General features: G+C 39.7%; 1 protein-coding gene across 10 annotated transcripts in view; it reads right to left on the reverse strand.

The window, feature by feature from the left end:
- The window catches only part of GRIP1 (glutamate receptor interacting protein 1), a 584939-nt gene that overhangs the window by 388400 nt on the left and 178914 nt on the right, over positions 1–17625 (reverse strand). For 9 of the 10 annotated variants that reach the window (XM_050923277.1, XM_050923304.1, XM_050923258.1 and 6 more), the window contains exon 1: positions 8429–8931. The exons of the other annotated variant lie outside the window; for it this stretch is intronic. In XM_050923277.1, coding sequence (XP_050779234.1) covers positions 8429–8561 — 133 coding nt within the window. In that variant the 5' untranslated portion in view covers positions 8562–8931. Of the gene's footprint in view, positions 1–8428; positions 8932–17625 lie in introns of those variants that run through there. 10 annotated transcript variants of the gene reach the window in all.

A 17625-nucleotide genomic window follows, 5' to 3' on the forward strand; every position in this document is an offset into this window, starting at 1 on the left:
AATTGGATTTGTTTAGTCTGGAGAAGAAGAGACTGAGAGGGGACATGATAACAGTTTTCAAGTACATAATAGGTTGTTACATGGAGAAAGGAGAAAAATTATTTTTAAAAATGGAAGCTGAGATTCATTCATGTACTCAATTGACTCCAGGCGCAAGAAATTTAGGAGGAAAAAAAATCAAATACTTCAACACTTGCAATGAAATCACAAAAGTTGGCAACACTGCTATTTGCATAATGAAAAACAGATACCTTAACATCAATACCCACACAACCAGAGCTACCAATGCACAGCCCCTTAATTATCATACAAAATGACAGAAAGTCAAACTTTTTAGAACCACAAACAAAGCCAAAATAAAACAATGACAAACCCATCTATGTAATGCAAACAAGAATTCCTTACATCCTTCATGAAATGAAGGTGGGAGAATCTTCCATGCAGGGAAGAATTAGGCTGTTTCTGACCACAGCCTGATTTTGAAAAAGTCCCTGATAACCCAAACTTCCAACAGAGTCAGGTGGGATTGGCCGATGGCAACTTGGCCAGCAAGAGAGGCAGACAGCTTCAGCTATCCAGAAAGCACCATCAGCATGGCACCTCCCAGAAAGATACTTGCAAGGCAGGTTTCAGAGTAGCAGCCGTGTTAGTCTGTATCCGCAAAAAGAACAGAAGTACTTGTGGCACCTTAGAGACTAATAAATTTATTTCAGCATAAGCTTTCATGTGAGCTGGAGCCCACGAAAGCTTATGCTGAAATAAATTTGTTAGTCTCTAAAGTGCCACAAGTACTCCTGTTCTTTCTACTTGCAAGGCAATCTGACTTACAATACATATACTGCAACACAGGTCACCACTATTATCATTCTAACTGAATTCAGTAGCACTACCATAACTGCAAAGTTTTAGTCATTTCCTACTACTGCATCTGACAAAGTGGGTATTCACTCACGAAAGCTCATGCTCCAAAACGTCTGTTAGTCTATAAGGTGCCACAGGATTCTTTGCTGCTTTTACTACTATCATTCTAACAGAATTCAGTAGCACTACCATAACTGCAAAGTTTTAGTCATTTCCTTTATAAAATCTATCTTGCAGTGCAAAGCAACATAATTTGGGTTCCCAGCAGAACTCAGCAATTAGTTCTAACTGCTCTCATTGACTTCTGTAGGAGCAGAGTGAGGTCAACACAGAGTGTTTTTGAAAATTTAATCTGTGATGTGATACAAGTCAAAAAACAGATTTGTAGTAGTTTGAGGTTCTTTCAGGTCATTGTTTAGCTTCATTTTTTAAGTAAACTAATTTGGATATTTTCCCTTTAATTTTATAATATAAGAAAACAAGATATAAAACAAAACAAAACCGCTTTAATTCCCAGATATAGAAGTAATGTGTACTAATAACTCTAAACCAGTGTCTCATTCTTTCCAGACTACTGTACCACTTTCAGGATTCTTCTGATTTGTCTTGAGTACTCCCAAGATTCACCTCACTTAAAAACTATTTGCTTATATACTTAAGACATAAAAATACAAAAGGGACACAGTACTCTATTACTTATAAATTGCTTACTTTCTTATTTTTACCATTTAATTATAAAAGAAATTAACTGGAATATAAATATCATACTTACATTTCAGTGTACAATATATAGAAGAGTATAAACAAGTCATTGTCTGCATTAAATTTTAGTTTGTACTTAGTTCACTTGTGCTTTTTATGTAGCCTGTTGTAAAACTAGGCAATTATCTAGATGAACTGTTGTACCCCCTGGAAAATCTCTACATACCCACAGGAGTATGCATACCATGGCTGACAGCCACTGCTCTAAAATTATCAACCTTCCTCTGCACAATATACATAAGAGCTGTCAAACAATTAAAAAAATTAATCGTGATTAATAGAATACCATTTAGATAAATATTTTTGGATGTTTTCTACATTTTCAAATATAATGATTTCAATTACAACACAAAACAAAGTGTACAGTGCTCACTATATATTTATTTTTATTACAAATATTTGCACTGTAAAAAACAAAAGAAATAGTATTTTTCAATTCAACTAATATAAGTACTGTAGTGCAATCTCTTTATGATGAAAATTGAACTTACAAATGTAGAATTATGTACAAAAATAACTGCATTTAAAAATAAAACAACGTAAAACTTTAGAGCCTACAAGTCTACTCAGTCTCTTTTCTTGTTCAGTCAATCACTCAGACAAACAAGCTTGTTTACATTTGTAGGAGATAATGCTGCTTGCTTCTTGTTCATAATGTCACCTGAAAGCAAGAACAGGAATTCGCATGGCACTGTTGCAGCCGGAGTCACAAGTTATTTACATGCCAGATGCGCTAAAGATTCATATGTCCCTTCATGCTTCATCCACCTACAATGAACAACATGTTCTGAGTCATCATATGAGACTCCTATAACATGAAATATATGGCAGAATGCAGGTAAAACAGAGCAGGGAACATACAAATCTCCCCAAAGTTCAATCACAAATTAATGCATTATTTTTTTTTAATTAGTGTCATCAGCATGGAAGCATGTCATTTAGAATTACAGCCGAATCATGAAGGGGCACACGAATAATTAGCATATCTGGCACATAAATACCTTGCAATGCCAGCTACAAAAGTCCCATCTGAATGCCTGTTCTCACTTTCTGGTGACCTTGTAAATAAAAAGTGGGCAGCATTATCTCCCGTAAACGTAAACAAACTTGTTTGTCTTAGCAATTGGTTGAACAAGAAGCAGGGCTGAGTGGACTTGTAGGCTCTAAAGTTTTGTGTTTTGTTTTTGAGTACAGTTATGTAACAAAGAAAAAAATCTACATTTGTAAGTTGAACTTTCACGATAAAGAGATTGCAATACAGTATTTGCATGAGATGAACTTAAAAATACTATTTCTTTTATCATTTTTACAGTGCAAAAATTTGTAATAAAAACAATAAAGTGAGCAGTGTACACTTTGTATTCTGTGTTGTAATTGAAATTAATATATATGAAAATGTAGAAAAAATCTAAAAATATTTAATAACTTTCAATTGGTATTCTATTATTTAAAACTGCAATTAAATTGATTATTTTTTGCATTAATTAACTGCAATTAATCGATGGCCCTAATATACATATTTTATATTTGTGTGCCTTTGCTAACATTTAGAAACAGATTGGTGATAAGTAACTGCCTATGCAGATGAAAGCTGACTAACCTTTGTCATTAGCAAGTAATATGTGATTTAACTAATAAGAATTAAAAAAAAAAAAAATCAGAACACCCGTAACTGAGATATGTCAGTTTCCTTAGTACAGGTTTAGGGTTAGAGTTATTTCGGTAACAGGTCTGGTCTACCATTTGACCTAATGAGTTTTATCAGCACAAAGTTATTTTTCAAGTGAGTCAGGTTAGGGAATACAAAGACATTTCCATAGAAGATTTTTCTAGTGGCAGGAGTTCATGCCATAGTCTTGCACATTATTCGCTGAGAAGATTACCTTAACCTGTGCAGTTGTTCTGCAGAGGGTCTCTCCCTGACCTCCTAAAGTATACATTCCAAGGGGTTATCACAAGTTTAATATTAAAGTAACCATACATCCCGTTTTGGCCAGGATAGCCCCTTTTTTTAAGCCCTGTCTCAGGGCTGGTCTACACTACGGGGGAAAATCGATCTCAGATATGCAACTTCAGCTACGTGAAAAGCGTAGCTGAAGTCGAAGTATCCTGTAGTAGTTCCCTCTGCACTTGAGATAAGGATGTAAAATGCCCCCCCTTTAAAACTATCGTCTCCAGAAAGACCTAATATCATGGCCACCAGCGGATGCTTTTTGGAGTCTAACAAAACTGTAGCATAGGCTAGTTATATACTTACTTCTGGTATTATCCTGTCCTGAGTACTGAGCATACAAACAATAGATAACATTCCGTAATCCATCTGCAATGAAAGTTACAGTTGAGTTCAGGAGCCAAACTGTGAGCCTTTTACATTGCAAATGCCACTAGGGCATTGTTACTACAAATACAATATTTTGTAAAAGTTTTATTTTTCACAATTTAGTATCATCCATTTCAAACTGTAATCTGATGAAACTTGCTGGTTGACTGAGACAAAAATCATAGATCATTCAGAATTCTGAGTAGGTATTTTTTTTACAAAATTGTAAAACTAAATGGTGCCTCCATATTGACTATGTAATAGAGAAGGTTAGAGGATGCCAACTCCATTAAGTTACAACTTTCAAAGTTATGATATTTATTAAGGAGTAAACATTGAGGTGGCAAAATTTGCAATCGATACAAAACTATTTAAGATAGTTAAGACCAAAGCATAGTGCAAAGAGTTACAAAGCGATCTCAGAAAACAGGGTGACTGGCCAACAAAATAGCAGATGAAATTCATTGTTGATAAATGCAAAGTAATGCACACTGGAAAACATAATCCCAACTATACATACAAAATGATGGGATCTTATGTTTGCCAGAAGCTGGGAATGGGAGACAGAGGATGGATCACTTGATGATTCCCTGTTCTGTTCATTCCCTCTGAAGCACCTGGCATTGGCCACTGTCAGAAGATAGGATACTGGGCTAGATGGACCATTGGTCTGACCCAGTATGGCCATATTATGTTATTTTCATTCTGCATTGGAATGAAAATTTGTTTTGTTTTTTTTACAACATGGAATGGTGTGGAACCCTCCATTTTCAGATTGAAAAGGTTAAGTTCCTGATTAGTGTGTCTACCGCTTTGGTCAGAAGTGAATAGAGCGCCTTCGAACTCAGAAATCTTCCTGTTAGAAACTTCATCAAACCAATAAGTCTCTGTGAAATGGTTCGATTTTGGCAAAGCAATATAATTCAATGTCAAAAATGTCCCAAGAACCTCTACTATGTAACATTCTTACTCTTCAGAAGCAGTCTAGATAATGTAATAAGGACTTTTTATTATGCAAAGTTTCATTAAAAGGAACAGGTTGGGTAGTGGAGTTTTAATGGTGCACAAGATGAATGTAACACTTGCTCAGGCATCTTATGTAACAAGCACCAAGTTTGTTGAGTACCTGAGGCAGTAATTTCATGATCCATTATTGTCACAATGTTATGTCTCATTTAAATGACACCTGCAATTCACTACAAAAGATTTTTTCCCTCCTGCTGACAATAGCCCACCTTAACTGATTACACTAGTTATAGTTGGTATGGCAACACCCATTTTTTCATGTTCTCTGTGTGTGCACACACACACACACACACCCCTACCTTCCTATTGTATTTTCCACTGCACGCATCTGATGAAGTGGGTTTTAGCCCACGAAAGCTTATGCTTAAATACATTTGTTAGTCTCTAATGTGCCACAAGTACTCCTTGTTCTTTTAACAAGAATAATGTAGCTCATGCGGCATCTCAAAATAAGGCTAGCCTTTTACAAATAAAGCCTAAAGGAAATGAAATTAAATAGAGCTGTAGTAAAAACTTGATAAAAAGGGGGGAATTCAAAGTTGGGACCATCCTTTTACCAGAGGAACCTTCGCTATTATTACCCTTCGTTCACCCCATTGTGCCAAAGCAGTATAGCTCATCTGGTTTTCCATGAAGAGGGCTTCAGAAGAGTGGCGATGCTATATACCATCTAGCATGAGCTACAATACCCAGGCACAAAAGGGGAAGTTAAGGACAGAACAAGGTCAACTTTTACCCCAAATCTCCAGAGGCCTATTCCATTTTTAACTCTATTTTCTTGCTTTTTGTGTGGTTGTTTGATCCAAGAGTTATTTTAATTCAGTTTTTGCATTTCATATTAAACAGTGAACATAAAATACACTGGATAATATCAAGTAGAACAAGAGAGATATTACTGCACATGTGAAATGATTGTTTGAATGAATCATCAGTACCATTAGGTAAATTTAAGTAGAATTAAAATGGTTACGTTTTTTTAGCCATAGAAGTCCAAATAGATAATATTATTTGGGGAGGAGAAAAGGAGGAAGAGGGCATACCAGAAATGCGTACACTATTTCCTTGATTCTATTAGCTCTGAGCGGTTGACACTTGTATCAGTAAATACAATGGAAGATCTTTTCAACAATGCAAAGAATTTTCTTATCAAAAGGAATCATTATTAAAAGGCTTGTCATTCCTCTTAACCTGCACTGTAAACAGTGAATTGCTGGTGCATAGTAAACGTGGACTGTACATTTAATTTTACAAATTAAATGAAATGCAAGTTAAAGAGCAAAAGTTTTAGCAACAGCAGCAGCATTCCTTGACATTTTGTGCAACATAATTTACCTACATCACACCTACTCACCAAAACAGTGACACATAACGTACTTGAAAGAGTAGACAAAAGAAGCATTAAAAAGCAATTACAGTTGACGAGATCTCTCAGTAAAAGACTCTGGTATTTGATGACTGATGAACAGTCAAATCTCTAAAGTTTGAGTCTCTTGTAATACATTTTATTAGGTAGCTGTCTGAAGTTGCAAGCCCCATGTGCATCCAACGGCAGAACTATGCATTATGTTTTAGGTGGTTATTTAACTCTGGATTATGAGCACTGATGAAAGTGGAAGAGAACATGCCAGTTTCAAAATTGCCTACCCACGCACTTGAAAACATTTATTGTGCACATGACCTTGGAAGGTTAAAGTGTGTAGAAAAAATATTTATCATTTTATTCTATTAAGAGGAGTCAAAAAGAAAGGAGTAATCACTATCAAGCATTTGGTCCATTTACACAGTTGCCTCATGCTATTTTTAAAAAAAATTAGCTAATAAAATCATAGGTACATTCCTTTGATGTTGATTTGCTTGGTTGTTTTTGTTAAAATATATTCTATTACAATCTTCTAGGGAAACACTAGTTTAACACAACTAATTTGATATATAGCCATATGACTTGCTTGACACTAATAGAGCAGAAGAAAGCTAAAAAGTTGCATGTTTTCATTAACTTATTTCATTTTAAAATTCTACAATGTTTTGTAGTTTTAAGTTTGATATTCCTGATACAGAGTACAGAATTGTAAGATGGTACCTTGACATGATAATCTTTTTAAAAAAGGAAGTGCTTTGCTTAACAGATCTCAAATCAGTTGCACGTAAATCATACACATTACTTTAATGTAATTTGTGTAACAATAAGCACTTATAAAAAAAAAGTCAGAACATTACTAAGGACAGCCCCATTAAACACCCAAACAAAATATATACATCATATATTCAACAAATACTAGACCTATCCAAAAGTGAATCATCTTGTTTGACCAGCATAAAAAGTTTGATGCAGTTGATCAGAACTAAGTCTAAGTCATTTTTACTACATGTGTTTCCATGAAAAAAGAAACATGTTTTTTTCTAAATTACAATCCAATTTTTCAGCATTTAACCCTAAGAAGTAATTTTTTCATAATATACTTTACTCAGATGGAAACAACAGTAAGTGATGGAAAAGGAAACTGACAGCTACTTGAATGGTACATACGCATAAGAGTATATTTAAGCTTCATGTTACCAGGAAATGCAGAATACTAACTCTTTGCAGCAAAGCTCCCAAATCCCAGGTCAAAAGAATAGCAACCCTATTTAAAAATTATTTTTTTGTGCATGACTGATTATACTGTCAACACCTTCCATTAGAGAATGGCATAATAAACTCAGATGTCTGTGAGTAGCTTCTCTCCCATTGTCCCCTCAGGCATTTCCGGACATTTCCAATCCATTGGGATAAGTCAGAGAGAGATCAGGAACTCAGAACACTGACAGGTACAGAGAATTATTCAAGTGCATTGCAGTTTATAATACAGTTTTTGCAGGGGTCTTAAAAACTGGCATTCTATTTTGATTTATAGCTACTACTGCAGATGTCTGATAGCAAATTAAGGGTGGGTGCGGGGGAACCCTGATTACTTAATTCCTGAAGCAATTCTGAACATGCAGCAGCAAAGAATCCCACTTGAGTTACTTTCTACTGTAAAGATCAGTGCACAGTTCACACACAAAGGACTGACTTTCAATCAACAAATATTAATCATCAACTTGAACTTATGCAGGAGCAATTATTTTTTAAAAAGCAGTATAGTAGAAATATGAATGCAGTTATATATGTTCTAAAAAGGCTATCATATCAGTTTACAACACAAAGTCCTCTAACAAAAGGCTTGCAACAGTAAGAATCAATTAACTTCACCTGAAATATTAACCACTTCTATAGACCCTGCTTGATTTGAAAGCTACAATACTATAGCTTTTCTTTCTAATTTCCTACCAGCAAATTTAGACAAATAAATAATAGTAGTCTAATGTTTGTAATAACTGCATGAGGCTCACATATCTATCCAGTGTTAGCATTTTGTAATTAAAAACAACATTGAATATTTATCACAACAAGAAAACATTAGGTTACACGGTGCTTACTTCGAAAATGCTCTGAAGCATAATAATAGACATCCTCATAGCCCTCATGGTAATCCTCCTCGGGTCGGTACTTTTTGCCTTTTCTTCTTCTCGATCTTCTTATCTGCTTCACAAAGCCCAAGAAACGTTCCATCTCTTTCACCAGTGCAGTTATCAGCCCAGTTTACCTTTTGCTGGTCTTAGCAGCTAAGCTTCACAAAAAGCTGTTTGAGCATGAATGAACAGCAAGTATAGATGGATAGCTGCACCCTTTGACGAGCCACTCTGATACCATTAAAAAAAAAATAATAAAATAAAAAAGCCCCAACAGTTTCAGTTATGACAAAGCATTTTGTTTTACCTTTAAAAGGACCTTTATCAAATCCATTGTTTTTATGCTGAAATGTTGCAACCAAGGTAAAGGAGGAAATAAAGAGAAGTGTTTGATCACAATCAGCTTTTAGACATAACAGAGCAAAGTTCAGAAGATCTGCCTGACAGCAAGAGGAATCCCAGCACTAGAATTTCACTATCCTATGTCTCCATCATTTGAAGAGGAGCTGGGGGGGGGGGGAGGCGGGGGGGCGGGGATACATGTTAGTCAATGGACTCAACCATATCTGAAGGCAAAACAGGTTTTTTGTAGCCTATTAATCACTATCCCGATGTTTACTATGGCACATGCTCAAGACCTCATTTGATTTCATTTGTTTTAAAAATGTTAACCATGCTGATCCATTTCCGATACCACTCATGGTGGATGAATAAACAACAAAGTGGTTTAATCCATATACACAGCCTACTCACTGACAAGTGTGTGCACTGAATGTGTTAATTGGAGCAGCAGGGAGAAAGCTCAGCAGCCGCTTAAAAATGACACATTTACCCACTGGGCATTAATGTATTCCAATCACTGTTTAATCTAAATATTAAAATGAACTTCACAGACAGGCTCCTTAAAGATCCAGCACAGCTATACAGTAATGCAAACAAAGAAAGCTACATCATGACCATACCGTACTGCCTACCCTTTACTGTACTCATCTAAAATCCTAGCTGAGTTGTAAAACTTGAAAAATAACTGAGAGCAAACCAACCAGACATGAAGAACTCTGTTCTGTCAGCAACAAGCCTGAAAAGGTGCCCACATTTTTCTGACCACTTGTTTCTGCACTCCACGAGCATTCTTTAAGATAAGACAGGAATTTCACAAGCATTTTTGACAAAATTCCCCTCCTTTAGGAGAGAACAAAAGCCATGACCATTCAAATCCAATCAGTTGAACATTTACTAGTTTGCTCTGTAACCTCATCACTCCAGTAAACTGAGCGAGGTCTTTGTACAAGTAGGAAACCTCCAGTCTGTTGCCACATGTTTGGAATGCGATTAATCGCATCAGTCAAATTATATTGTACCTACTTACCTACCACCATGACATAGCCTGTTCCTCCTTACCCTATGCGAGGAGTCCCAATTATTTACTTTGAAAGCCTGGTCACTATAGTTATTTGATGAACAAGTCACTAATTCAATTCATTTTAGGGTATGTCTACACTACGAGCTAGGGGTGTGATTCTCCCGCTAGCGTACATATATTCATGATAGTTCAATGAGAACTAGTGTGAGTATCAGTAGTGTACTTGCAGTAAAGGTGCATGCCCTTTACAAACACTCCTGAAATCAGAGGGCACCTACTTGGCCATGTCTTCACTGCCACTGCCCATGCATGCTACTGCTGCTACACTATTTATATTTGTGCTAGTTCTTGTCAAGCTCCTGGGAGTATTTGTACACAAGCAGGGGAATCATCACACCCTTAGCTTGTAGTATAGATATAGCCAAGTATCATAGCTCTTATATGGAAATTATTTTTGTTACATTCCTGAACACTGAGATTGCATGATAAAATGATGGAAAACAACATAATGTCATATTTTTAAATAGTAATAAAACTTTCTATAGGCATTTTTATGAATAGACCAATGCATCCTCCAGCGTTTTAGTTTCTCTCTCTTTTTTGCTACTCTGCTTCCAAACAGTACAAAACATATTGTGATGGCACAATGCCAGATGGCTACAGTAAAGTACTGAGAAACAGGTATGTTAGCCCCAGGCTAAACAAATCCCTAGAACCCTGGTAACCAAATGGCAGTTGCTCCAGGTTAATCAAGGCACCTGGGGCCAATTAAGATCTTTCTAGAAGGCAGTGGAGATAGCTACTTTAATTAGAACACCTGCAGCCAATGAAGGCAGGCTAATCAGGGGACCTGGGTTTAAAAAGGAGCTCACTCCAGTCAGGCAGGGAGGAGCCAGAGGAGAAGGAGTGTGTGTGAGGAGTTGGGAGCAAGAGGGCAAGGAGCTGAGAGTGAACTGCTGGAGGATTGAGGAGGACAAGCATTATCAGATACCAGGAGGAAGGTCCTGTGGTGAGGATAAAGAAGGTGTTTGGAGGAGGCCATGGGGAAGTAGCCCAGGGAGTTGTAGCTGTCATGCAGCTGTTACAGGAGACACTATAGACAGCTGTGATCCACAGGGCCCTGGGCTGGAACCTGGAGTAGAGGGCGGGCCCGGGTTCCCTCCCAAACCTCCCAACTCCTGATCAGACACAGGAGGAGCTGACCCAGACTGTGGGTTCCACAAGACGGGAAGATCACTGAGGTGAGCAAATCTGCCAATAAGCACAGGACTCACCAAGGCAGAGGAGGAACTTTGTCACAATATGAAAATTGTAACATCTTTTCTACAAACATTTAGAGTATTATGCAGGACAAGCAGACACCCCTGAAGAATTAGGTCTTATTATTATTATTATTGCTTACGTACTCCCAGTCCATAACACACTCTCCCAACCCCTTTTTCAATAAAATTTTAACAATTTTCAGAAATGTTCACCTTTTAGACCAAGGGTGGGCAAAATACAGCCCATGGGCTGGATCCGGCCCTGCCGGGCCTGCTGGGCTCTTTTAGCAGCCCGGAGATGGCGAGGGGGCAGCCAAAGTCCTACAGCGCAGCAGGGTGCTCAGGCAAGCTGCTTGCCTGCCTTGACCCCATGCCGCTCCCGGAAGTGGCTGACTGCTGCTGGCATGTCTCTGCGTGCCCCTTGTGGGGAGGGGTTGAGAATTGAAATTTGGCATGGATGTGGCCTTCACTGAGGAAATGGGCCTCTCCATTATTATTATTGTTAGTTCTGTTGTAACAATGAGCCTCACTCTGGGATGAGGGTACCCATTGTCCTAGGTACTGTACATGCATAGCCAGTCTACACCTAAAGAGCTTGCAGTCAACCCCATGACTAGAGGTAATACATTGAGAAAACAAACAGGAGGAGACAAGGTAACAACAAAACAATCACGACTAGTGTAATAAGCGAGACGAAGTGGCTGGCTGTAGATAACAGATTTTTTGGTGTGTTTTGGGGCGGCTACTAGATCTATGAAGGTAGGTGTGGGGATTCATGGGTTTCTTGTATAGGATTGTCTGTAGGATTCCATTACTGAAACTAATCATGCTGTCCAGAAAGTAGATGCTAGTGTGGGAGTGTTCCAGAGAGAGTTTAATGAATGGGCGATGGTTGCTGAAATTGTGGTAGAAATCTGAGGGAGTCTAAGTTGTCTGTCCAGAGGATAAAAATATCTTTGATACATCTCAGGTGTATCATTGGTTTCATGGTGCGTTTATACAGAAATCCTTCTTCAAGGTGGCCCATGAAGAAGTTGGCATCATCACACCTACCATCCCAATACACTAAGGAATCTTATCTACAGCCCAGCACTCAGAAACCACAAAATATGCTCCGAGGAAAAAGTCCAGGCTATGTACCTTAACACACTCAAAACCACCTTCACTAAAACAAGGACACTGCACCAGAGAAGTAGATCACATCATGGAATGGGGTCCCCAAAGAGAACCAGCTTCAATACAAAAATAAACCCCTCCAAATTCACACCCTTAGCTATCATCTATCATCCCACACAGAGACGCACATCATCAAACTACAGCCTGTACCCCATGGGGATCCAATCTTAAAAAAATCTTTCCTGAACCCCCTCTTCTGGCCTTCAAGCAACCCCCCACCTCTCCAAACCCATCAGAAACAAGCTCCCCACAGACCAGAACTAGGATTGCCAACTTTCTAATTGCACAAAACCAAACACCCTAACACCGCCCCTTCCTGAGGCCCTGCCCTGTCTACCTTCCCCAATGCCCCACCCCCACTCACTACATTCCTCCTCCCTCAGTGTGTCCTTCTCCCCCACCCTCACTCACTTTCACTAGCTTGGGGCAGGGAGTTGGAGTGCGAGAGGGGGTGAGGGCTCTAACTGAAGGTGCAGGCTCTGGGTTGGGGCTAGAAACGAGGGATTTGGGGTGCAGGATGGGGCTCTAGACTGGGACAGGCAGTTGGGGTGTGGGCTCCAGCTGGGGGTACAGGCTCCAGTCGGGCATGAGGGCTTTAGGGTGCAGTTGCGGATGATGGGTTTGGGGTGCAGAAGAGGGCTCCAGGCTGGGGGGTGGGACCAAGGGATTCACAGTCTGGAAGGGTACTGCGGGCTGAGGCAGGGGGCTGGGGTGCAGGAGGCGGTATGGGCTCTGGAGTGGGGCTGGGGATGAGGGTTCAGGGGGATGAGGGCTCTGGCTGGGGTTGCAGGTTCTGGGGTGGGCCTGGGGATGAAGGGTTTGAGGTACAGGAGGGGGATCAGGCCTGGGGCGGGGGCTTGGGCTTACTTTGGGAGGCTCCTGGTCAGTGGCACAGTAGAGCTAATGGCTCCGCAGTGTACCCCAGAAATGGCCAGAAGTTCCAGCTCCTAGGTAGGGGAGGCCAGGAGGCTCTGCATGCTGTTTTCACCACAGGCACCGCCTCCCTCCAGCTCCCACTGGCCACGGTTCCCAGTCAATGGGAGTGTGGAGCGGATGCTCAGGGCAGGGACAGCATGTGGAGCCCTGTGGCTCCCTGCCTAGGAGTCAGACTTGCTGGCCACTTCTAGGGTGCTGCATGGTGCCAGGACAGCTAGGGACTAGCCTGCCTTAGACCCGCAGCACTGCTGACCAGACTTTTAATGGCCCAGTTGGCGGTGCTGACCATAGCTGCCAGGGTCCCTGTGGGTGAACACTTTTCACAAAGCAATCACTATATCTGACCTATCAGTTCTCATCCTCAAAGGAAACCTGAACAACAATTTTCAAAGATGAGCCTGGCAGCTTAAATTCATAGCTTTGCCAGACACTAAAAATCAGGGTCTTAATCAAGACAGTGCATTTATGGCTTATTTCAACACTGAGATATAATAACCTCCTTTTTTGTCCTATGACTACAGCAGTGTTAATGGGCCACTTCACCTTATGCCAAACCTTATGCACGTATGCTAAACTATCTGTTTGATCTTGTATTTAGCTGTGACACTCTTAGGGCTTATGTTCCTATAAAGTGCTACAGTTCATATACAGTGCTTTAGTGAAGACTGTTCTCTCATTCACATAGTAAATCCACCTCCCTGAGAGGTGGTAGCTAGGTCAGCAGAAGAAGCTCTCCTCTGTCAAAGTAGCGCTGTCTACAAGAGAGTTAGGTTGTTATAATGACATCACTCGGGAGTGTGGGTTTTTTACACCCTTGAGCAATGCAGTTGTACTGATAGGTCTGTAGAACCTATTTCCCAGCCCTTAAAAAGCTCAAGGTAGCTCGAAAGCTTCTCTCTCTCACCAACAGTAGCTGATCCAAGAAAAGATATTACCTCACTCATCATGTCTAATATCTTGGGACTTGCACAGCTACAACACTGCATCGTGTAATAAGCAGCAGTTCTAGCACACCAACTGCCTGCTGATTTTCTAAAGAAAACTGGTTTTACTTTAAGTTTTGAGCTTTTGAAAATTGCATACTGAGCTTGCACAGTAGATTTTTTCCTCACTAAGCTTGTGAAGTGCATAGCTAAGTATTCATTGTGCACAAGTGTATGGCTAACTTAGCAAGATAGTGAAAAAATATACTGAAATATATTGCTGAAAACTGATAGCGAGATCAGCAGCTGGGAAGAGGTTCTTGCACTCCTTGTAAGGCATGAGAAAACTGAGGGCAGGTAACTGTGCAATTTCTAAGCTGGGCAGGAGGGAGCCCATATTCTGATACATAGTGCGCATTTTGGTCAATTTCATGGTCTATTTTGGTCAATTTCACAGTCATAAGATTTTAAAAATCATAAATTTCATAGTTTCAGACATTGAAATCTGAAATGTCACAGTATTGTAACTGTGAGGGTATCAACCCAAAATTGGGTCATGGGGGTGGGAGGGTTGCAGTATTGCCACCTGTACTCTGTGCTGGTGTCTTCAGAGCTGGGCAGCCAGAGGGCAGCTGTTGGCCAGATACCCAGCTCTGAAGGCACCGCCACCGCCAGCAACAGCTCAGAAGTAAGGGTAGAAATACCATATCATGCCATGCCACACTCACTTCTGCACTGTTGTGGTGGCCACACTGCCTTAAGAGCTGGACTCCCAGCCAGCAGCCACTGAGCTTCCTGCAACCAGAGGAGGTTCCTGGAGATGGGTCTAACCCGACCTCAGGAGTGGCTCATGCAGAGGAAGAGGAAATCCTGTCCCTCCTCAGCCTGTCCAAGACTAGCACCCAGAGCCCAGCACTTGGGAGTTAAAGTGGCCTTGGGCTGGCTGCAGAGGAAGGAGGGAAAGGGGTGACCATGGCACTCCCCCTCATCATGGGGCCCTGGGCGGTTGCCCACTTGCCCACCTGTAAGGCTAGTCCTGCCTTCCCCAAAAAGTGACCGAACCCCACTCCCCCAATACCATGCCACCTCACTTCTATGCTGCTGTTGTCGGCAACACTGCCTTCAGACTAGCTCCCTCCCAGCAGCTGCTGCTCTCCGGCTGCCCAACTCTGTAAAATCTGGTCTCCCCTACAATAGTCAGATTTCACGGTCTGTGACATGTTTTTCACAACTGTGAATTTGGTTGGGCCCTACTGATACACCTTAGTGTATCACAACAACAACTATTCATATCTAAGGTGCATAAATAGGGCTTTCCAGTGGACTCTAGCCAAAGAGCTAGTTGATTTGCTGACAAGTGCTTTATTCATCTGTTCCCCTTTGTATAAATACCAATAGCAAAGACTAATATTGCCAATACTCTTATTTTAATTATTTTTTACAAGACCATGTATGTTTTTTGTGGGAGACTTCCATACATCTAAAGCTTCAAGTATTAAAACCAAGCTACAGCAATCCAAAAATGATGCAATTACCAGTCCTCCAATTTCACACAGCTGTTATTTTTAAAACACTGAACAGATTTACTGTTATTTCGAACTTTCCAGAAAACTGTATATTTAGAGGAAGTGGTGTAATATCGTTAGAGAAACACACCAATTTTTAAAAAGCAACAAAGTCCTGTGGCCCCTTACAGACTAATAGACGTATTGGAGCATAAGCTTTCGTGGGTGAATACCCACTTCATCAGACACCAATTTTTGTATCTAACTTCTACTCCCAAGTTATAACTGCAAGTCTCACCAAAACTTTAACTATGGAGCTATTAATAGTTACTGTCAAATACAACACTTCAGAGTTACTGGATTCTCAGCCTGAGGCTCATAACCTCCAGGTGGGCTGCAAAAAGTGTCAAGGGGTCATGACCACTTCGCTCTTCTCATAGGCTAAATGGGATGACATCTCAGCTAGATGACAGGGAAGAAGAGGGTCCTGTAATGGAAAACACTGAAAACCTCTCCCTTAAAGAACAGAAAATAATATTAAAAATTATCTAAAAAATATACTGGACCAATGTGAAATGAAGTTATTTTAAATATGTAAAATAAACACTAGATGCTTCACCTATGCCTGTATATTTGAGGGGAATTGCATTATTTGAGAAATATTATAAAATGTTCTAACATAATTGAAGACTATTTTGAAATGCATGGGCACAAAGGGGGCAGAGCTAAAAATTTTATAACAATTCCTAACTACTGAGTGCTTCATTGTGAAACTTTAGCAATATATTAAAGCTTTGCATATGAAATATATATTTAATACATAGCCCATAGTATATTTAATGGTTTTTAATGTCTTCAATGTGTTTTACAAATATTAAGCCTCAGAATGTACCTATGTGGTAAATGTTATCATCATACTATTTTCAAATGAAAAAGCACTGCATCTTGAATCAAATGTTACAAATACAGCTTCCTAAAATGAAAAATTATCATTTTTTCCATATCTATCCACCAATCTGTAGCCCACTCTTGGGAATATTCATTTCTCACTGATAACACAGGAAGCTAATTTTCAATGTTTTGGCGCCATGGGTTTTTATAATCCCCATATAAAAACCTTCTAGAATTTTAGCAAGAAAGGAAAAAAAAAAAAAAACTGAGGTAAAATTTTCAAAAGTACCACTGTGACTTAGGCTTCTAAGTCCCATTGACATTAGCTCCTAAATGACTTCATTTTTTAAAGTGTTATTCTGAGTACATAGAGTTAAATGTGGCAGACACTCTGGGCTGTGCGGATGCTAGAATTTTTGGACCCATAATTCCCAACAGGTGAAATGCCCCATCTAAAAGTTGTAATGTAGACAAATCAGGCTTTTTGGATGAACATGTTTCCAAAAGAGTTGGCCAAAAATCTTTACATGTGCTGTATTCTCTTGATCCTGATTAGTAGTAGTGTCTTTGATTACCTTGCGTGGGAGGATGGGGGGAAGAGTGGGGAGAAGCCATGGAAGTTCAGGCATTTAGTAGTTTAGATGTTAACTGCAATTTCCATGAATACAATAAAGTTCACAATTCAATTCTTGGCCCTTCTGAAACTCTGGTGATGACAGCATTTCATAAAGTAGATATGTGTCTGCTCTGACAATTAACTCATTTCATATAGGTTACCAAGAACCACACAGTGATAACTTTGAGGTAATATCAGACCTGGGCCTGATTCAAATCAGTGACCTGCTGGCCAAAGGCTTCATGACAACAATCAAGTAAACATGACATTAAGATACTATGCCCTTGGGAGAGCTGAACTAAGACCTCAGCAGATATGTAACATGAGATCCATGTGGATCAGGATCAGTGCATGCTACTGCTTCAAAATATGGGTTAAGATATATAAGCTTCACCTCCATCTGTGGTAGCCATAGCAAGTATTAGTTGTTACTATCAGTAAAAGCTCTACATTTAACATTCCTGTTTGCATACAATTATTGTTCACCCCTCA

This window comes from Gopherus flavomarginatus, chromosome 1, assembly GCF_025201925.1.
Source record: "Gopherus flavomarginatus isolate rGopFla2 chromosome 1, rGopFla2.mat.asm, whole genome shotgun sequence".
In the NCBI taxonomy this organism is placed as follows: Eukaryota; Metazoa; Chordata; order Testudines; family Testudinidae; genus Gopherus; species Gopherus flavomarginatus.